Below are 22928 nucleotides of genomic sequence, written 5' to 3'. Positions count from 1 at the left end.
CATGGAAACTCTTTACAGGATGTGCATGTTATTTCTTATTTAATGCAGCAGGGAGGGGAGGAGGCAATATCTGCAAATTGCATGACTTTGGGGCTCAGCTCTGCTTTGAGGGGACTTTCCTCAGCCATCTCCCTCTCTCTGCTCAAGTGACAGCCCAGTCACCAGCACTATGAAGAAGCACATTTTTTACAAGCTAAGAAAGCAGAAAAATCAGTATTTCCTAGAAGTTAAAATGTCATCTCCAATCTCATCACTAACAGGGGTATTTATTTTCTTCAACAGTGAAGAAAAGATTCTGTACTCTCCTCCTCAGCCTTCTCAATTCCCATTCACCTCAGATCTCTTCATGTGTGTAGACATGAGCTACACTTACTTGCATTTGGAGCCTTAGCTTGTCATTTATAGCATCCATGTTAAAATTCACTGCTCCTTCCCACTTCTCAGGAGTGCAAAGACTCCCTTCCCCCTCACTCATCTGAAGCAAACGAGGACATCGCTGAGAAGACACCACACAGGTTACTCTTGTTTTAAAGGATTTCTTCCCAAAGTGGCTGCCCCAATGAATCCAGAACAAGAGCTAACCTCTAAATAGCCATTTCTGACCATCACTTCATGGAATGGTTTGTGTTGGGAGGGACCTTAAAACCCATCCAGTGCCACCACCTGCCATGGGCAGGGACACCTTCCATAATCCCAGGCTGCTCCAAGCTCCATCCAACCTGGCCTTGGGCACTGCCAGGGATGGGGCTGCTACAGCTTCTCTGAGCAACGTGTGCCAGGCCTCCCCACCCTCAGAGGGAACAATTCCACCCCAATATCCCACCCAACCCTGCCCTGTGCCAGTTTCAAGCTTGTCCTGTGTCTCTCCATTCCCTTGTAAACAGCTCCTCCCCAACCCAAGCACTGCCTGTCCATGAAGTCACTCTTGGCCATGCTCTGATCCCACTGAGTTAACCATGGATTTCTGAGTTACACAACCTCCCTGTCCAGGGGAGAACCCAGCGCTCCTAAAACAGCTTCCCAACCAAACCACACAGCTTCCCTACCCCCATGTTCATGGGGGATACTCCTAGGAGCTTAGAACAACTTGATCTGTCACTCTTTCCCTTCTTTCATTAACTAAAAAACCTTGCGAAGAGACACTGCCTTGACACCCAGGCAACAGAGCCCTTCCCACTCCCCATGTTCTTGGAAAACAACATCCAAAGAGCTGGGTTTTCACCATCCCAGTTTATACCCCTGTGGTAACAGCCTAGCTGTGCACAGCATTCCTAGCAGGAAAACACTCCTACCTGTTAACTTGGCAGAATGGAGCCTGGCCAGGTATCTGGAGAGCTCCCTGGAAAAGTTATTTAAGGAGTTACATCTCTGTAACACAGGATAATCACAGAACCCAGTGCTGGAAAAGACCTCCCAGGCAGATTCCAACCATTGACCAAACACCATCTTGTCAACTAAAGCACAGCACTAAGCACCATCATTAATAATAACAATAATTAATAACACTGGCACAGCCCTAAAACCCACTGTGCTTGAAATACTATAATAACAGAGTAAATTTCTGATTTCCTGAATAATATTTATTTTTTAACTCCAATCTCTGCTACAAAACAGACCTCTCTAAAATAAGCAGCTTGCTTGGCATTATTCTCTGAATAATTTCTTTACAATATGAAAACTACTCCTGCAATAGTTCTTTTTTAATATGCAAAAAGACAAACTTTTATCCTGATACTGGAGAAATTTACACTCTGTGGTGCTAGGAGAGGACCTGGAAATGCCCTCCAGCATTAATACATGAGGAACTAGGCACAGGTTAAGAATATGTTCCTCTCTCTTCACCTCAAGCACAGCACACCTAAGTGGAACAGGAGAAACCTGTGCTTTTATTTAGAGGAAGAGAAAATAATGGCACTGGCTTGCTTACACTTATTTCCCTTTGTTTAGGATAAATACTGCAGAGAACATTACTTTTTGAAGACCATATTTACATCTGTGACACCACATAGACCAGGCTTGCAAATATTTATAAAATCCCTCCAAAAATATTTTTGCCTTCAGCAACAGCACTGTCTGATTTTCATAAATCCTGATATTTCAATGTTTGCAGAAGAATTGTGGAATTCTCTCTCTCACGGCTGTCTGGCTTCTGAGATTTTGGAAAGAACTTCAGCCACAGTTTTCAAGTTTTGCTCTGTAATCTTTAGGGCCAGGAACATTTGTTTTTATAAACCCAAAATTCCTCTGCATAAAGACACCTCCCACCTTTCCCTCCTCAGTTTACTGCAGAGCAGTTCCTATTGTCCATACACCCCTGCTCCTCCTGCCAGGAAAAAGGTAATTGTAAAGAAAATTTACAGGGTTTCTTGTGAAAAAGTAGCAGGAAGAATAAAAAGCCTGGCAAAGAAATGTGTTGGGAATACTAGGATTTGAGAACAAGGCAGAGTGCAAGGGAGGGGAATTTTAAACCCATTATTAGGATGGCCCCACCAGAGCCCAGCACATCCAAGCCAAGTGAGGGGTTACTCCAGAGGATTAAAGGAAGCAGAAGCAGCAGGATTGAAGGATACAGACCAAGCAGTGGGTGGCTGGAAATGAAGGGACCTGCTGAGGCGTGGGCATGGTGGCCCAGAATAGAGCTGCAGCCTGGAGCTGTGTGGGAGCCTGGCTGCTCCGTGCATCCCAACAGCAGGAACGCCTCGGCCCATCAGGGATTCAACACAAGGTCTGGAAGTGTTTGAGGAAGGAGAGAAAGGTAGTTAATCAAAACTGGTGTTTGAGTCTGTTTTTAAACACAGCTGTCAGATGAATGTTGTTAATTTGTTTATATTTCTTCCTTCCTTGCTGCACTCAGGGGCAGCATTTCCCTTGGGAATGCACAATGAGCTTTTCCTCGAGGTATATTGCAAAGGATGTCAACAGCAAGGGCAGATTAGCAGGATCTGAGATTTTACAGATATTGTGGGACACAGCCCTGAGTAAGCCTCAAATACACATTTTGGTGGTGAATTTCTATTTATAAACTTGAGAAAAGTGACTTATGCATTAATCATCACATTCTGTATGGTATTGGCAAGGCTATTTTAATGTAGAAGTGATCATGGCTAGTTTGCATCATGGGAGATTTTGGCTTTATACACTCCAAATCCACTCTGACACTGGTATCTGATCTATGTTAAATGTCCTCACCTATTACTTTAAAGAGAAGGAATTATCCCACAATGATAGAAACCAAGCCTGGAGCTGTTCTGATTTTGTCATGTACAATGCCAAGATCTGTTGTGCATTTTCCTGTTAATCATCTTGGTAACCTTCAAGGAGGATTTAATAATTTCAACATGAGATCATAAGTATATTTTTATTAAAACTTATCAGCATAACTCTTTGTTTAGGCCATGTTAGGCAAGTCACTTTTGGCTTCTTTCAGAGATCTTATCAGAAAAATCTCAGCAACACAGCAGTCATCTGTTCCAAAGTAAAGAAGTGAGTGAAAAGTAAACCCAAATTCAGCCATTCCAGTAACTCAAACAAAGCTTTCATGCCCACACTGATCTAAAGAAAAGCAGGAGACAAAGGGAATTTCCAGTTAAGCTTGTGTCCTGTCTCCCAGAGCAGTAAACATCCCAGGAAGCCAGCAGCAGCCAAAAGGCCCATTGTGTTTTCTCCCTGGAATCTGTCTGCCCCTCCAGGGACCTTGGCTCCCCTAGGCTGACTCGGAATTTTGGCTAACCTCACCCACTGCACAGAACACCACTCAAGGTTCTCTGCCACTCCATACCTATTAAAGCCAAGGCCACAGGAAGCTTAAATGAGGAGGAACTGTTGGTTGCTGTTAGGGCACCAACAAAAGGAAAGCTCTCTCTAATGCTCAGCACCCATCACCCACGTAAGATTGAACAAGGACTAAAGGACTTCAGCCTCTGACCAACTTTGCCCATCAAAATGTTAATTAAACCCTTACACTGGCCATTTCAGAGCCAGAATGAATCACCACACTTGACCAGCTCAGCTTTACTTCAAACCCATGTCCTTACACAGCCTGGCAGAAATCCAAGACCCAGAGTCCAGCTGACCAACACAGTCAGGAATCTGAAAGACAACACTTCCCTGTTGTGCAGTCCCAAGGCTCAGCTGGACACAAAAGCCACGAGGAACATCACCCACAGTTCACTTGCTGCATCTCCTCACAGGAAACACTTACACTGAAGAATAGCTTATTATTATGCAAGAACTAAAAATAATGCCGGGCCAAACTGGAGCGAATTCCTTCAAGCACTGGGATTCTATTTTCCTCAAAAGTCCCCCTTACTTCACAAATCTCTTTGCATAGTTAAAGGACTGAAAAAATAAAAGACTCACAGAGAAGTTGCCATTTCCAATCACAAAGGTCTTAAAGGAAAGCATCAACACTTTTAAAGCATCCTCCTGTAGAGCTCTGAGCAAGTCTGAGGGCCAGTATTTAAAATGTTCGGTGCTGCAGTCACTGCACATAAATTTATCTTTTCCTAGAATGCCTCTGTTGGAATATTTCACAAGCTAACAAGGTTGGCCTACAACTAAGAACTTTGGGTTTCTTTTTATCCTTAGTTTGCAAGAGTTTTGATTTTTTTTTTTGTTAAGCATTCAGCCAGCTCAGCTCTATTTTTTCCCCCAATTTTACACTATGTGATCTAATTTGTTAATTCAAACTCCACACTTTCCAAGGAAGCAGTTACACCCCCACCTCTTAACCTTCCATCTCCAACTGCTTTTTTTAAAGCAACTGTGATGCAATATAGTAGACATTTCAGAACATAAGAGCAACAAGAAAATGTTTTAAATACATAATATTAGAGAGCACAAGTGTTCAGAAAACACCAAGTAGATTCCACTAGCTAATAGTCTGCTTAAAATTTATAAGCTGAGAAAATTTGAGCTTTATCAAGACTTATTTTCATAATGCTCTATTTTTTTGGTATTACAGATATAGCTCCAACAAGCAGAAAGCAAAAAATTAACATAAGGATATTGCAGGGATTCTGTTCTTGATTTGAAAGTGCTCCTTGTGATTTCCAGCACACCAGAGCACAGAGGTGCATCCAGCAGGGTGTGTTTACAAGGCAGGGAACACTGCACCTGTCATCCACAGGACGTACACACACAATATTCCCTGGAAAGCAGAGGAAGGACTAGGATATGTATTATTTATTGTTTCCATCATACACCCCCCTAGACCCTCTGTCTGCTTTGTCTTGAGGTAAAGCTCCAGACACAACAGCCTGAGGCAGGAGGGGCTCCAGGATGGGATGTGCCAGGCTGTCCCTCAGGGACCCTATGGAAGCAAACACCCCTTTCCACAGTCACATCCCAAGGAATTGCGTTCCACTCACAGTAAGAAAATAACTTCAACATATTGCCTCTTTACCATGTTTGCCTTATTACTTCACCTGCATTCAAAATACCATTTCCAGCAGAACTAATCTCAACTTCATTTCTCCCTGGCTTCCAAGTTCCATGAAGTTATCCTTTCACTCTCTGCAGGCAGGTATTAAACACATCACCCTAATGACACCATTCAGGCCCTGATCCCAAACCACTCCAACAAGAGGGATGCTGGATAGATCAGCTGAGATATCAAATAAAAACCAAATATAACTCGCCAAGGCTACTTGATTTCCTCAAAGTCTACATTGCAACAGCTCTAATTGTTGGGCTTTGTACTTTCTATTAATATTTAAAAAAATAGAAAAGACTTCTTCACCACAGCATGCCAAAGGCAAAAGCCCATCCTGGGGTCCACAATCTGTCACTATGGATATACTCACTGGGGAAAAATAAACACACTTAAAGCTCCCAGCTATTTAAGGAAGCCATCAGAGCATGAACAAGTATCCCAGTTCAATGTTTCTTTGTGTAAAAAAATTGTTAAACAAGGCTTTTAACACGTACTGAAATGAGATCTGATATGTGTGCTTGCTGTTCAGTGTTGTACTACAACATGCTTTTATTAAAATACTCAGAGTATTTACCTAAAAACAGTCTCTTGTTTATCTGCAACAGTGATAAAATGAATGAATCAAGAAATAGATTTTTTTGAATCTTTTTTCCTACAAAATGAAGCCACACTGGAAATACCAAAATCTCACTGTCCCAAGGCAGCTCAGGAACTTCCTACTTGAAGTTACCATGTACCAAAACCAAAGCAGAATGGTTATATTATAATTGAGGGTAACTGGCTTCATCTTTCCACCAACATTTCCCATGGGTGTGGACATTTTCCTGCTCATTCCAAATCTGCCCCTTAACAGTACAAGATTTTGGTAGTGAGAGCTTCAGTCTCCAAAAATCAGAAAAAAAGTAGTATTCTGCTAAAGGCCTTATCTTATTTCTACTGAAGTCAACACTTACTAGTGACAGGAAAATAGACTTGATGTCTGCTTTTACAAAACTTAAAGAACTACAACTACAGAAGAAATACCAAAAATCAAAAGAAACCATCTTAGGAAGACTATTTCATACTGTGTAAGTATTCCCAAATAGGTCTTGTTAATAACTATTTATAAGTACCATGTCCTGCAGAAATTGTTTATTTTGTTGTTTATGCTTCATAATTCCTTAATATACAGCAGGTTTTGATATTTTGTGAGATGCTTGGTAACAAGAGAATTATTGGCAAAGCATAAATATGTTCCTAAACTCCATCTTCCTGGGTTTTTTCCATTTTTCCTTCAAGCTTCAGGGTCTGTCAAGAAGTATCAAACATCTCATTTGTTTTCTGTAATTTATGCCATTTTCTTTTTTTCCCTTCCCCCTTTCTGAGGTTCTTCCTATGGCTTTCCCATGGATTCCGGCTGCTGCAGGAGCTACATGTGTTGGGATGTGAATTGAGAGCTACAAAAAAAATCCTTGAAAACCACAGATTTAACTAGTGGCTCATTTTACTGAAATTTATGTACAAGTATTTCAGAAAAGCCCTCAATTCATTTCACAGTCAACTTGAAGTTCCTTGGTGCTTTCACTGACAGATTTCCAAAGAGAGGGAGCTGAAGCCCTTGCACAGAAGACACAGAGGCATTCCTAGAATAAAACCTCTCAAAAGGCAAGCTCAGGCTCTTTGTTTTTGCTCAGGATTTATTTGACCATTTCTAAGTGCACAGAGAATAAAATGTTTTCAGTTTTTGCCAACACCAAGACCTTTGAAGCAAAACAACAAAAGTAATAATTTATAGGAGGAATTATGCAAACTTCCAAACATTAGCAGTATACAACTGGGGGAGCTGCTGTGAAAAAATAGTTTCACAAAACTCATGTCAGAACAGTTCATGTCATCATGCTTTTTATAAAAACAAGCTGCCTGGCTGACCAGAAAAAAATAGTCCAAACACTATATAAATCATATCAGTTAAAGATGAACTTCACAGCAGCTGCACTGAAATTCAGGACAGAGCATGTGTGGGAGGAAGAGAGTGGCTTGACCATAGATCTGCCTCCAGATAAAGGCACTAAAAGCCTCCAGGAATTCCCACTCTGAGATAAGGACCCAGTTTTATGAATATTTATGATCATTTGACAGATTTTACCTCCAATCTGTGATCAGGAAGGAGCTCAAGAGCACATCACCTCTGTGAGTCACGTTCCAGGCTCTCAGACTGGGTACCAGTAAAAGGAAGAATCACTGGAAGTCTTTCTAAAGAAAGAAACCTCAATTTCATCCTTTATAACATCAACAAGCAGGAATAATTGCCACTTCATCCAGCACAGCACTAAGACAGGAGTGCAAAGTCAGTCCCATTTCTTACATCATGCTGAATCCTTCTCCTGTGTTTGGAGAAATGAGTGGTTGCTTATTCTGCTGGAATTTTCATCAGCAAACACACATGCAAAGACATCTGAACCAGCACAACTGCTGCTACTGTGTGAATAGATCCTACTGAGGGCAAAATTGCATTTATACCTAGAGCAAAAAAAAAAAAAAGCTAATCTTGACTGTGACAACTCCACACAGAATATATTCTCAACCACATATAGGTTTCCAATTCCAAAGACATTCAGTTTTAAAACAAGCCATCCCTCAAACTCTTGGATACCAATCACCAGAGAACATTTCCTCTTGGACAGACACACTCTATTTAGGCAAACCAAACTCTTCCAGGAGACTGGAAATCCTGGCACTGAGAAGTCAACAGATGTCAGAACCCAGTCAACAAGGACTTCTAGGAATTCATTAGCCAGTGAACACCTGTAATGCTGATTCCAAGCATTAAACGCACAATGCCATAACCAACCTAATTCAGAGCTGATGCATCAGTTTCCTTTGCAATCAAGGGCATTTGGCCACAAAACTTGACAAATTATTAAATAAATAATTCAAATTACATCAACCACTCTCCTTCCCTTGTATGAAATTCTGTATGTGGTCTGTGGGGACCAAATAAAGTCAGAACCTTGCATTACAAACTCAGAATTCCCACATGAGACTTGGCTCTCCAGCTCCTTTCCTACAGGACAAAGAGCTCAAGGGTTATTAGGAAGGTGCCTGCAAGTAAAGAAATGCATCTCTACCAGAGAGCAACCTTCCCCCTAACATAAAGCAGCAAAAAGGATTTTCATTTCATTAAAACATCCATTTTGGCTTTAAACTTAGTAGAGGACAACACAGGCTTGCCTACATATTTGTTTACTGAAACAATGGAAACAAGTTCATGATTCAATTATTGACAGATGATCTACTATTATGATGTAAATCCTTCTGTTCCTTCATTCTCCTTTGACTTCACAATAGAAACAACCTTCTCGTCTTTATGCAATTTTGCTTATTTATCCATATATTGATCCAGTATGTAGAAAAACACTGACATTTTTTAACTTTTTAACCCTCTCATATAAAACTCCACTTTAAAATTTTAGCTTTAAATCATTATTTTCACCCCAATTCTAGCTGTTGGACATTTTTAATGACTTACCTTTCCCAATACTGGAAGACAAAGCCCCAATATTCCTAAGTATTGATGGGTCCATTTCTTAAGGGTCCTTCATCTTTAAGGTGTATGTTAAGAAGCAGCTCAGTGACCATCTAGGAAACCTAACCACTACACTAATTTTCTGGTCTGTATATTAATTTATAAATATTTTTAAGCCAAGAGTCTGATCCCCTACAAATACACCCAAACAACTAGCAATACAACTAACTCAAGGATTAAGTCTACCAGCTTGAGAAATCTGGGCTGAGCTTCTCAGACAAAGAAATCCAGCAGAAACTTCAAGGAGCGACACCTCCAGCTAAAAAGCAACATGATTACAATTGAGATCCAGAAAAGTTCATTAAATATTAATATCTCCTGCTTTGCCTTGCTCTTGCAGCAGCAGCAAAAGGATAAAAACACAGAAAAACCTGCCCAGCTAATCAAGTTGTAAGTGCTGGTTAAATCAAACTTTGACTCCTCTCCCTGTATTTAGAGATGGAGAACGAGCGCTCTGAGTTGCTGGAGCAGACTCTCTCCAAACCCCACAGATCCAAAGTGCTGGATGGCTCCCAAGAACTGGTAAAAGGATGACAATTCCCCACCTTTCACAAACCACTGATTTTATTAGGAAATTACACACATTGTTCCCAGGTATACAACCGATACATGGCTGGGGTGACCAGAAAACAGCAACTGACCAAACCCTGAAGCAACAGGGCAGAAAATAAAACCTCTTTATTCCACCTAAACACATTTACAACCCTTACAAGACTAATTAGAAAACAAACAGGGAGAACCCTAAGGAGAACCAATTACCAGAACAGAAAACTATGCATAAACAATTCAGGCCTTTATCTGCATGTATAATTTTAATACAATTACATTTACCACGAGCACATGGGACAAAAATGGTTGCGTGGCTGCAGCTTTAACATGAACCATAAGCAGCTCAAAGCTGCCACATTTAAACAGAGCAGCCACACAAGTCTGATGGAAACCTGGCTGAACACCAGACCCAAGCAGAAGCACTAAAAAGAGGGTGCAGGGAGCACTTCATTCAGAGTAAGGAGTAGCTTTCCCATTCAGTTCTATGGATAAATAGAATAAATTTTTGTCTCTCTTCACCACCCTTACAAATCAAGGCTACCTTGCCATATCTGCAGGCCATTGCACACCTTAAATGAAAGCTGTACATTCCCAGCACTCTGCTGCTTGGTGGCACAATGTTGACTTAGGAACTCAGCAAAAAGGACAGCTGAAGCCTACTAAACTGGTTTAGAGCAGAGTTAAATGTGGCAAAGAGTGAGTATGAACAAGACCAGTGTGCCTAAATCCACACAGATCAAGGCAAAGCAACAACTCTCCACAACACCTGAGCTCCACATCTGCTGCTTTTGTGATCCAAACAGCCACAATGTGCATCAGCATTGGCAGAATTGGAATCCCAGGATGGGTCAGGTGAAAAAGGACCTCAGTGCCTCAGAACACAACACAGGATTGTAACCAGCTGGTTCTAGAACATCTCCAGAGAGGGAAACTGTACAGCCTCTCTGGACAAACTGGTCCAAGAAGTTCTTCCTCCTGTGCAAGTGGAATCAGTTCCTGCCTATTCATCTTGCGCCATGGCTGGGCCCCCTGAAACAGAGCCTGGTCCCTGCAGACAGGGACACCCAGGGCTGAGGGCCCCTCTGGAGGCTGAGTAGCCCCAGCTCCCTCAGCCTCTCCTGGGCACAGAGATGTTCCAGGCCCTTCCTCATCTCCACAGCCATCACTGGCCCTCCTCCAGAAGCTCCCTTGCCTCCTGTCCTGATGATCCAAGAACTGAACACAGCAGTCCAGATGTGCTTCCCAGGGCTGGGCAGAGGGGCAGGATTGCCTCCCTGACCTTTTGGGAATGCTCTTCCAATGCATCCCAGGTCCCATCAGCCTTCCTGGCCCCATGGCACTGCCGGTCAGGGACACTTTGGGGTCCACTAGGATCCCCAGGTCCTTCTCTGCAGAGCTGATACCCAGCAGGTTGGCAGGAAAGGTCTATGGAGAACGAGGGCAGCACCCCAAACCTTCTGAGAAGGTGCCTTGGTTGCTGAGGAGTCTGTAGGAGGGGGAGACAGAACAGCTCCTGTGTGTGAGGGGACACCAAGTGACAGGTGACAAGGACCAAGATTTCCTTTCAATCCCCATCCTCACACATGGAAGAGAATCCAAGAACTGGGTACACTTTCCACTCCTGTGCTTCTATAAAAATCACTTTGTAGGCTGCTCCAAAGCAACAGAGCTCAAAGCTGGGGATTTTTATGTAAAATGTGATAAAGAGGACCTAAATCTGTTCTATGATGTTACTATGCAACATTCAAACTGCACCCTTTCCTGATATGTTTTTAAAATCCAATTTCAAAGAGAACTCCAGGTACCAAGCAATTACTTATTACTTACAGTTCTTCAGGGCACTTCAGTGAATCCTGGGAGAGATTGTGTTTGCTAAGGAATGCAAAACACTTCCCTTATGGCAAAATTCTTTCAGACAAAGAAACTGTTGCTAGCTAGAGAATACAAATCATCCCAGCTCATCAAAAAGATTTTTTGTAAAGCAAATTATTCTTCATTAATTATTACTTTATATACATTCACTATTGGAATAATATTCACCACTTTAGCAGCTGTTTCACACAAATTTAAGTCTCTCGAGCTGATATTCAGCCCTATGAAAGAGCACAAAAATCTATAAATGATGCATAACTGTAAAGGTCACCTTCTCCCATAAACTTTTCAGGAACCTCCAGTCAAAAACCCAGGACTTCAGTAAACCCTTCAAAAATCCGAAATTAGAAATTTACATTTTCCAGAAATTCAAAAGCATTTTGAGTTACCAGGTAGGACTGGGCACCAAAAAGCCTTTTAATATTTTAGAACCAAAAAACCTCCCAAAAAATTAAAAAATTGAAGTTGAATGAGTTAAAAAATTCAGGCCTGTCTCACTCTTCACCAGAAATCAACTTCATGATGAAGAAGCACAAACTCTTCAAGTCTCTGCATATTTAAAATTCTTATGTAACTTCTTAACAAGCCATGATGGTTTCTCTGTTTTGAATATATTCTTTCCCTTTTTAAACTGATTTCTAAATAATATAGTTCTCCAAATGACTAGAACCTCCAGCTTGGTTCTTCAATGATGTTTGGAATTTTTAATCTATTAAAGAAAATCCTGGAAAACTGTACTAATAAGGCACTAATATTCACTCCAAAAATTAAAAAATAATAAAGTATAAGATTACAGCATAACATAAGACATTTTGGTTCATCTTCCACAAATACAAATTAAAACAAGTTTTAAACATTGTTTGACAATAAAAAAAAAAAGCTTTTATATTCTGGGGCCTCTCAGAAGAAGCAGAAGACATCATAGAACTAAGCTGTAACACAAGGGAAGAGGTTAATTTAATGAGGAGTTGTATGTTAAAAAGCAGCTAATAATTATTAGATGCTCCATGACAAGAAACTTCCACGTCACTCATTGAATTCTGCATTCCTAATAGGAATTAGTTCCATTTATTCCTAAACAAAACACTGCAATGGCAAAGTGGGAAATGCTTTTTAAACTCAGAGATCTCATTTCAATCAAACCCTGAGTGGTGTTTGAAAAGAGGGGGAAAGATTAAGAAATAAGACCTGGATCAAGTTTCTCTACCTTGGCTGAAATTTCATTTTCCAGTAAAGCTGTCAACCATCTTTACTGAAATAAGTGATTTTAATTACACTTGACAACCCCAAAACTGCTGTCTTATTTGCAAAAGTCCTGTTCAACATTAGCCACCAAAAGAAAATCAATATTTCAACTCATCCCTTTTCTCCTGGCATTGATTCTCCTGCAAAGCAGATGGAAAGCAGCATTTTTGTAGGGGAGTTGCTGAGAGAAATATCTAGAAGGCACAAAATAGTAACTTCCACATATGCAAGTAGATTGACATCTAGTGTAAAAACACTGAACTACAAAGCCACATCAACAAGGATTCATTTAAAATATTTTTTTAAATGACAAAAGAATCAAATCCTCCAAATACAAGCACTTTAAATTTTTTTTTAATAGCTACACAGAGCCAAAAACATCGTACCAGCGACTGAGGAAATGCAGCTTCCAGCAGAGGAGAAATGAGATGTCAGCAGTGAATCAGAACAGCAAATAAGAAAAATCAGAAATGAAGTGTGCCAGGGAGAACAAGGAAGAGGAACACAGGCCAGCAGGTCAAGGAGAAGCTTTTTCCACCTGTGGATAAGGCGAAGAGCTAGAGACAAAGTCAGAATGCTTACATGGTTTAATTTTAGAATTTATGACAAAGCTATCTTGGATACTTCCACTTCTGAATTGCAGGCCCAGAGTCTGATGAGAAGAGGTGTAAATAGTCTCTAATCAACTATGTTCTTTAACACAATGAATAAAGAAAGTTTATATACTGTAGGAAGGATAAATAAAAGGCTTTTCAAAGTCATTCCACTGAAGACTGACCCCTTGTATCAGCATCATGATCCCAGAATTTAATGAATTAAGTATCTTTGGGTAAAGATGTTTTCATTCCTTTCAAAGGAATACATTTCCAAGAAATCTCAAGAGTTTGTCACCTTTTTACTCTGCCCAGTATTGGTGGCATTGGCAGGGATTTTGGGCCTCACCACATTTTCCTGGCTGTTTCAGCCCTCTTTTCAGGTTCCTGCCTGTAATAATTTCAGAAAAGCAATATCTAAAAAACAGTATCTTAAAAGCTAAGAGACAAGCATCCAAACAATTCCTGACTCCTTCACAACTAATTTTCCATAACAATCTTAGGACACCTCTCTGTCTCTAACTCAATGATTCATTGTGTCCTGATACCCTATTGCCCTCAGTGATGATGAAGGTGAATTTTTTTTTTTTTTAAGTAAATACAATTCCTCAGCTTGCCACTGCCCCAATGTGTTAATCATTACACAAGTGACAGTTTGTGCTGTTGTAGATAGGACCCAAGGGTTGTTTTGACTCAGGAAAACTCAGGACTCCAGGGAACCTCTGCACGTTGAGTCAGAGGTGAGCCAGGACTTCAGGATAAGCTCTGGAAATGGCAAATACAGCTGGAAAAATGAAACCAGGGCTGCTCCCAGGGCCATTTCTGCAAGGGCACAGGAGTGAGCTCCACTCTAAACCAAACTTTTCCTGACAGTAATGACACTGTACACGCCAGGTCAACTGGAAAATAGTTCCTTGGCACCTCTTAAAAACCCTACAGATTTCTGAAGGGAAAGCTAAGGAGAATTTGCTCAGTCCCAAAGACCCTGCCAATCTCAAATGCATCCAGTTTTGCTCCTCAAGCTAAGGATTTTCAGAAACTACAAAGAGGTAGAACCCAAGGAAAAAAAAAATCCAAATGCTGCCCATTTTTTGTTTTGGGCTTGAAACCAAACAACACAAATTAAATTAACTGGAGAAATGCCCAATACAGGTCTGTGACTACCCCCAAGTAACTACTGCAGGAATACACTGAAAACAAGGGCAGGTTACATGGTTTTGGAACAAAACCCTTGTTCTGTTTTCCTTGAGTGCCTGAATTCCATTGTACATCCCTACCTGCTAGGATACAAAACCTCCACAGACAGACTGCAGGAAATGATCCATCACTGATTCAGGATCTGCTTTTCCTCATTTGTCATCAGCATCACACTAGGTCTGATAAAAAAAAGGTAAGACTTAAACATATCATGGCCTTACTTAAATATAATTGTTTTATTTTTAGCGTGTTTTTAATTAGGAGAGCTAGACTCCAAAGCAGCAAAATGTGCAATGAACTTGAACAGAGTAAGAAATACCTGGAAATTATTCATAATACTCTTATTATCTCCTTTTCACTAAGGATTAGTAATAATCCCTCATGTTCAGATTTATTACTCAACTGCCAAAAAATCATGAGACCAGCTGAAATCTGAGACCATCAAACCAAAATTCAGATGTCTGACTGCCTTTGGGTTTTGGCATTATCTCAACAATGCAATATGGAAGGCTACAAACCATTATTTAAAACAGAATTTAAATTCCTATAGAGTAGTTTTGTTCTGAGGGCTTGGGCCTTGAGCAAAAAAAAAATCAAGTATTGTCACAAATGTTTAATTAGCAATGCAGTCAATCAAGATGCTATCACTGAGTCATCAGTGAATTAAATATTATCAATGTGCCTGAAAACAGATTTTAAAGCCACATTCCCCATAATTAGCTAAAACTAACCTCCCTTTCTAGACTTTTTTTATTCCGCAACTAGAACACATCAGAAGTTATTTGGTAGAACAGCCCTCTTGGCATAATTCCTCAAGTTATAAATCTTTCTCCCAGAGGAATTCAATTTTTAACCTTTCTTAAAAAAATCTTTTCATCAAGACCCATATGATTTGAAAACCTCCTTCCTGAGGCTTTTTTTATTTTTTATTCATACCAGACAGCTTAAATGTCATCAAGACAATTTCTTTGTCATCCAGTCACTCTGCCACATTACAGTGGTATAAAATAACCAAAACTTCAACTTAAATTGCCACCAGAGGATCTTGTTTATTGTCAAGCTGGAATGGAGCCAGGGACACAAAAGTGCTCCTGGATTTCAGTGTCTGCTGGTGTCAAAACAGCTGCTCTTCCCTCTCTTGCAGAGGGACAGAATCACCAACAAAAATAGAAGTACCTGGTTGTCCTGCCCATCTTATTCTCTGCTTTTTGAGCTGGTTACAGAACCAGAACTAATATTTTCTTTTATCCAGAATTTAGAGTACTTTACCTAATTCCTTCCTGTACAGCAAATCCCAGGAGCTCTGTATAAAAGCCATACAGAGGATACTCTGCTCTTGCCTAGGCCAGGGGGAAATGTACCACAGTCCTTCCCTTTAGTTCTCCTGTATTTAGATGTGACCTTGAGATGAATTCCAAAAGCCACTTGCACGTTCCCTGCTGATCCACTAAGAGCAGGGAGGCAGGCTGAGAACAGGGTTACCAACCACTGAGCTCCAAACAAGTGGCATCAACACCCCCTGGAAATGGACTCTGTGTTCCACCCTCGGGCAGCCCATGGCACCTGTGTCCCTTTCTACACCAGCTTCCACTGGAGGATTTGCCCAATCTTGTGACCAGCACAACACGCCCATTCTGTATTTTGAGAGTGTGGATCAGAGAACTTATTCCCACCTAAAGACAGCTGTTCAAAACTAACACTTGCTGCATGCCAGGTTCATTGGCATCAACACATCATTGACCACAAACTCTCTGTCCTTTCTCACTTTGTCCTCTGAGGTCCTCTCTAACAACAGCCACAATAAGCAGGTGCCTGCCAGGAAAACCACCCTGCAAACAAACATTTGGCTGCCCTGGACAGTATCTCACATAACCCAAGAGGCTGCACAGTCCCTGCCTTCAGTGCTCTGGCACATCCATTCCTGCTATCACTGGAAACACTGGGATAGGCAGCACAGATCACCTGGCCCAGAACAAAGAATATTCTATTTCTGTCCAGTGTCCCACGTCTCAAAGCACACACTGTGATTTAAACAGGCCAAAGGAGTGAGGGAAGTGTTTCCCTTAACAAGCCAGGGAGATATGCACAGGCACAGTCCCACTGAAGGCACCTGGACTCTGCACTCAGCCATCCATCAAGGTGAAGGTCATCCTTCTGAAAAGCCACATCAGCTGGAAAAACACTTAGAGAATTTCAGGAAGTTCTATTTTCAAACCTCATGGTAACACAGACCTCTTTTAGGCCTTTCTACAGGAGTCACATTCCCAGTGACTCGATCCCCTTGGGAGAAGACAAATTTCCATGCAGGACTCCAGCTAAAGCCATTAAGTCCATTTTTTATCTCCATTTGGGAGGATAATTAGGAAGAGGAGAGCTAATAACAGAGTGGTTTCCTCAGGGCAAAAGCATTGGGCAGGTCTCCAGCAGGAAGGATTTTCAGCACAGGTCCCAGCACCATCTCAGAGCTCCAGCATCCTCTCCCACATCAATCCCACATGGCCAGGGGACATTATAAGTCCCAGGCACCTCTGCCAGCACCACACTCCTTCATGCCTGAGCCCCATGTGCTCCAGACTTGGCAATTCCCAGGTCTCCAGCAGGCATGACTTGCATGTCTGACAACTACAAAACTCAAGATGATTTTTAATTCTATTTAACAACACCAAGCAAAATATTTAGCATTTCTCAGAACATGTGACTCAGTAAATTCCAAGGTTGTCAGCCTTCCACATGCTCCTATTATTCCAAACCAGAAACATCCCATTTGATACTAGCTAAAATATTAAACCAGACACCAAGTTGAAGAGATTTTTGTTAGCCTGCGTAACTGTGACTAAACTCAGGCAAAACAGCAGTTTTCAAATGAGCATGATGCACAGTTCTAATACAATACTTCAGGTCTAAGGTTTTTGGGTCATCTTTGGGTCTACCAGCCCTCCAAAATTTGCTGTGTGTAGTCAGAGTGCATGGCAGAGAAACCCTGCTGCTGTTCTGGTCCTACACCAACACCCTCTAAAAGGATAATGAAGACAGTACCACATTTCAGAAGAGATTTCCTGGAGGCCTGCTGAGCTGACCTTGTTTACAAGTACTCACTGAAACGACTAATTGCTTGTATGTTCCACTCCACACTGCATTTTCTGCCCATGCTATCCATATGGACATGAGCCAGAACAAAAATTTCTATGTAATTATCCAATTAATTATTATTAATGCTAGCATTTAACAACAACAAAAAGCCAGCTGGCATATAACAATTGCTTCACTTCTGGTGTGAGAACTACAAAGGCCATGTTTGTATTTTATAGCTACTAACAAGGAAAGTTGAACAGTTTTATTTTGTTTTAAACTACAGGACCAGAAGAGCAAAGAGCAGAGTGGTGAAGAGAACAGGGAACTTGAATCCAGAGTCAGCACCAGAATTTCTGTGCAATTGAGCCAATCAGCTCCCCTCAGTACTAATTTACAAATGGAAACCTATAGGACATTCTCATTCTCTGTCTATTCCTTAATTTTACTGTCTGCTTCTTGGTAGTAGGAATTTCATGTTGATAAAGCAGAATGAGGTCCTGACTGACTCTAGCCTATCTGGTTTTTTTTTTCATTGTACTCTTGAACATTTTGAGATTAGAAAGATGGATTTCTTCTGGACCTGGCAGAAAGCAACAGCTCCATCTGGGCCAGAGGAATCAGCTGATACAATAATGCAGCTGTAGGGCTAGCAGCAGGCCAAAAGCAGTTACTGGAAATTAAATAAGCACATAATACACCCTGAAATTCTGGGCAGTGCTTCACTGACATTAGTTAACCAATGCACAGAGCCCCAGCAATTTACAGGAAGAAACTCTGTTCCAAGGATTAGCACAGGACTGGATATCAACACTCCCACACTGCCTCTCAGCTCCATCACAAATTTGCCATGAGAGACTGCACTGATGCTGCTCTGTGCCCTAGCTCCTCACATACAGCATGGAAATAATCCATGTGTAACTACTCACCAAAATTATCTTCCTTTTTAATTCACATTTGCGCCACGAATTTTAAAAACAAGTGTTTCCCAAATTTTGTCTAAGTTCTCATTCAAAATTTAGGTAATCCCTTCATGGCTCTCCATTTCAGCTCCACTACAATGCCATAAAAGCAAATATGAAATCTGATTTTTGAAGTTGCGCTGCATTGCTGCTGATTTGGCATTTAGGACATTACAGACTGCAGTAAGAGCACCAACCCCCACCCTCAGGCTGGGTAGCAGCAGGTCCTGGCAGCAAACTTGACACAAAACCACTCAAGTGTTATGTGAGATGGACAAGACAAATCCAGAAAACACAGAAGCCCATGAGAACTTGATCACATCCCAACCAAGGCTTTTTAAAACACAAGTAGACACAAGCAGTGACGTTTGTGATGAACAGCAAAGATGTTTTCCCATCCCTGAGGTGGAGTGACACTGCTCAAGCACTTTTCCAGCAAAGCAGGGAGCAGCACAGAAATCTGCAGCAGCAGCAAAATTCCATCTCTGCATGTATTCCCAACCAGAGACAGGTTCCAGGTGTTACTCCCTGGAAAACTGGTTTGCTGTAGGTTGAACAGATTCACCTCCAAAAGGAGCTCAATTTGCAGTTTGCTGGGAGTCTTCACTCCAACAAAGGAGCCCTGTAGCCCTCTGACTGCCAAGGAAGACCTGTTTCCAGGCTCCAGCTCCTGGATCCACAGCCTGGAAAAGCAGGGCAGATCAGTGAGATCTGAGACTGGCTGCAGGCCGCTGCTTTTCTCCACTCCTCCTAGAATACCCAGCTAAGCATTTTCCTCAACTCTTGAAATTTACCCTGCAAATCAACAACCATCTAAAATTAAAGATTATTTTAACCCTATCCAGACCAACAGGGGGGTAGAATTGTGCTGCCTGAAAAGCTCCCAGCACTGACATTAAAATCTAATTTAAAGGAAGGGTTTTTGTTACGCAGTGAGCAGGGAGGGAGGCTCAGGATCAGCATTTATGAAGTGTGATGGTTTCAGGTGAGCTCCTCTATGGTACACCAAACCAGCTCAGATCCAGAAGTATGATGAATGAAACATCATTAAACAATTGCTGGGATATCTGCTACCAGTAATGGATTGGGATTTTTCTCCAAATGGGTTTGTTTTTTAGCACATATTAAAATTCTACAGCTCTAGAGAGTAAAAAAGGGAAGGAAAACGCCTTGCCCAGGATCCTCTCCCACCAGAATGTCCTGCTCAATGGGAGTTCCTGCTCAAACTGAGTATCAGCTGCCCAGTTTTAAACTGGGCATTAATTAAATTTAATGCCTGACTTCTTTTTTCCTAAATTAAAAACTCTGCCTTCCCCCCCCCCATGAAGTTCTGAACACTTGGTAGACTGATTTCCTTTGTTCCTTTAGCAGCAGGAAGAGCCTTAGAGCATCACAAGAGCAGAGCACAAATCTGAACACCAGTGGAAAGCAATGAAGGTACACAAGCAGAGCATTCATTACATATGAGCCCAGGCAGCTGTTTCACCCCAGCTAGGAAAAAAACATCCCCAAGAAAACCAGCTTTGAAAAGAAAGCTTCTCATCCAGTCACAGAGTGACTACAGTAAATCAGCTGGAGAGCAAAAGGCTGACAGACCAAATCCAGGGACTTCTCCAAGTGATTCTCTCTAGAGAGACTTCAGGATCCCCCTTCAGAGGGGCCACATAAAGACAAAGACACCAAAACTAATATTAACTCTGCAGGATAGCTGGGGACATCCAGCACAGTTCAAGGGAAACATCTCAGGGCACCATCTTAAACAAATAAACATTGTATTTCTGCAGAGAGTCAGGCCAGGGAGTAGAGGGAGGGAGGAACTGGGGAAAAAGAACAAGGTAAAATTGAGTTATATAATGAAGTTACCCAGAGAGACTTGTTTTTCTACTGCTGCAATGCTCCAAGAGTGGCTGAGGGAAGAACAGCACCAGAAGCAATTTTGATTTTTCCGCTGTTGGCAAATGGTGTATCTCAAATACACAAGTGTGAAGCATACTCATTTTTGATAAAAACATGGTAAATAAACGGAACACAACTTGCCAACGAATGAAAGCAGAACAACAGTAATTAAGGAATAAAACAAAACATCAACAGGCTTCAGAGCTCTTTCCCCATAAAAGCTGGAAACAGCTTACTCTCCCTTTCTGGCTAACATGCCGTAAGGAATAGAGATTTTGCTTCCAGTCCTACATTCACCTAGCTAAGAAGTGCTGAAATCTCAGAGAAGATGCTTTTCACCACCACAACATTGATAAGATCAGCAGCAGCACGACTCCTGATTTGTGAATAATTACACCAGCAAATTCAGAACTGAATCCACCTCCTCAGCACAGGGCTCCTGGTTAAGTCAGCCAAACGTTTCCCATTTGGGATCCACCTTGGCATTCCTGTGGGAGAGCTTCTGCTGTACTACACACAAGATTTAATACACCTGGAGAACATTCCCTCCTGATTTCCCACCAGGAGCAGCTTCACCTGAATATCTGCCCACTTGTGGCACCCCTTTTGGGGGCAGCAGCAGCATCCCCATAGAGGTCTTGTCATGCTCACATTATGCAACTCTAACATTAGTTTAATGTTGCTTTCTCCTGTGGATTACAAACACAAACCTCCAGACTAACACCCTTCAGATAGAAAAATGGTCATAACAGGCTTGTTCCCTGCTCAGTAATTTTCAAATATCAGCACAGCAAAAGGAAAGCAAAAAAATTGCAGCTCTGAAGTTGTTCTTTAAGAGTCACATGAGTTGGTTTGTATTTTCAGAACTTGTTTAAGGCATCACATCCAGAATAGGTTTCCAGGAAACTGACACTAAGTACATGTTTTTATTGATAATTACCAGTTAGTTGCCAAAGATCTATTTTTGACTGTGTGCACAGTTAGTCACCCTGCTAAACTAAATAACAAAAGCCATTAAAAATCCTAGTTTAAGCTGACTTTTACTCATTAATGTCCCTCTAAGTGTTGTGGTGGAACACTAAAGACACATTAAACACTTTATTCAGCACAAAAAGCCAAATGAATGGCACTGAACTGCACCACATCCTACTGCATCAGCAATAACAGAACACCTTCACTTCGGAAATAAAAAAGCATTATATGTGGCTAAATAATAAAAAATATCAGCATTGAAGAATGCATAAATGCTCAAATGAACAAAAAGCTCCCAGTAGAAATCATGCATTACATGAGAAATTCTATTTGAAATCAGTCTCCCACAAAGTTCAACCAATCCTTCATAGAACAGTTATTATGGTTAAGATTAATTTTGAGCAGAAAGAAGCCTGACTTCCCAGCGTGGAAGAAAGGCACGAGTCCTAATTATGCAGTAAAATGCCTAAATTGAGTGTTCAAACAACAGCTCAACTTGCCTGTGTTTACAGTACAATCCAACACAGCCTTGAAATCCTTCCTGCTTCTAACTGTGCAGCCAGGATGTTGGAATTGAGTGTTCCCAGAGATACCCATCAGCAACGCCAATAAAAGTCTGGAATTCATAGGAAACTCAGCCTTGGTTCCTAACACTGCTAAAGGACTTGGGAGCATTAATGCAGCATCTACCAGAGACAGGAGAAAAGTGAACAATCTTGCCCAACATCCCATTCTGAGCTTCCAAGGCAATGCAAACCCTAGCACTGCTTATCCCAGAGCCAAACCCTAGAAACTCAGACCTGTTTATATGCAGAAATATCTAGTAAATGTTCTATAAACAAAAACACTTCAGTGATAAGAAGAACTGGAAGCAGATACTTGATAAAGAATTCCAATTCCACAGAGCTACTGTAAAAAAAAAATGTACAAGGTCATGCAAGGCATCTATTTTTATACTCCAGCAGAAGAAACAGAAGCGTGGAAAACTTTTTTTTTGGCACTATTCTATATCCAGAAAGACCCAAGCATGGTTAAAAGCTTTTGTGGTTTAAGGCATTGCAGGGAACAGGCACATCCAGTGCAGTGGAAAGCAGAGGAGCTGTGCCAGGAGGCCACTGCTATTTCTGGCTGTCACTGGTGGGCTGGGTGACCTTCAGGGCACAGGGACATGTCTTCCCTCAGCCCCTGGGGGCACACAGGGAAAACAGCCTTTTCCTGGGCTCCAGAGGGACAGAGGACAGGGGAATTCCCTTAGGACACTGCACAAGATGAGCCATTGGGCCTCTGGGTTTGTGCTGGAAGCACACGCAGTGCTCCCCTTCAGCTAAACAGCTCGCTTTATTCTCAGTAACCAAAAGCTCCATGTTCTGACTTACCTGAACCATTCCTTGGCTTTTAAACAGAGTTCAGCTGCTACAACAAATTAATTAGTTCATTCATCTAATTTTATATGACTAAAAAACCCCAAAAAACAAGGTTTACTCCTGTTTCTCCCAGGCCATCATCAGTAACAGTTCAGTAAATTTCATTTACAGGACCAATAACTACAATAATTCACAATTTAGACTGTCAAT

General features: G+C 41.4%; 1 protein-coding gene across 2 annotated transcripts in view; it reads right to left on the bottom strand.

Moving 5' to 3' along the window:
• The window catches only part of ACYP2 (acylphosphatase 2), a 32456-nt gene that overhangs the window by 2500 nt on the left and 7028 nt on the right, over positions 1-22928 (bottom strand). The window contains exons 4-5 of one of the 2 annotated variants that reach the window (XM_084202925.1): positions 2571-2727; positions 1293-1339 (exon numbers count right to left, since the gene is read on the bottom strand). The exons of the other annotated variant lie outside the window; for it this stretch is intronic. Coding sequence (XP_084059051.1) covers positions 1293-1339; positions 2571-2727 — 204 coding nt within the window. The remainder of the gene's footprint in view (positions 1-1292; positions 1340-2570; positions 2728-22928) is intronic. 2 annotated transcript variants of the gene reach the window in all.

This window comes from Fringilla coelebs (genome assembly GCF_963513975.1).
Source record: "Fringilla coelebs genome assembly, chromosome: 3".
NCBI lineage: Eukaryota > Metazoa > Chordata > Aves > Passeriformes > Fringillidae > Fringilla > Fringilla coelebs.
This window is presented reverse-complemented; position numbering and strand designations above follow the sequence as displayed.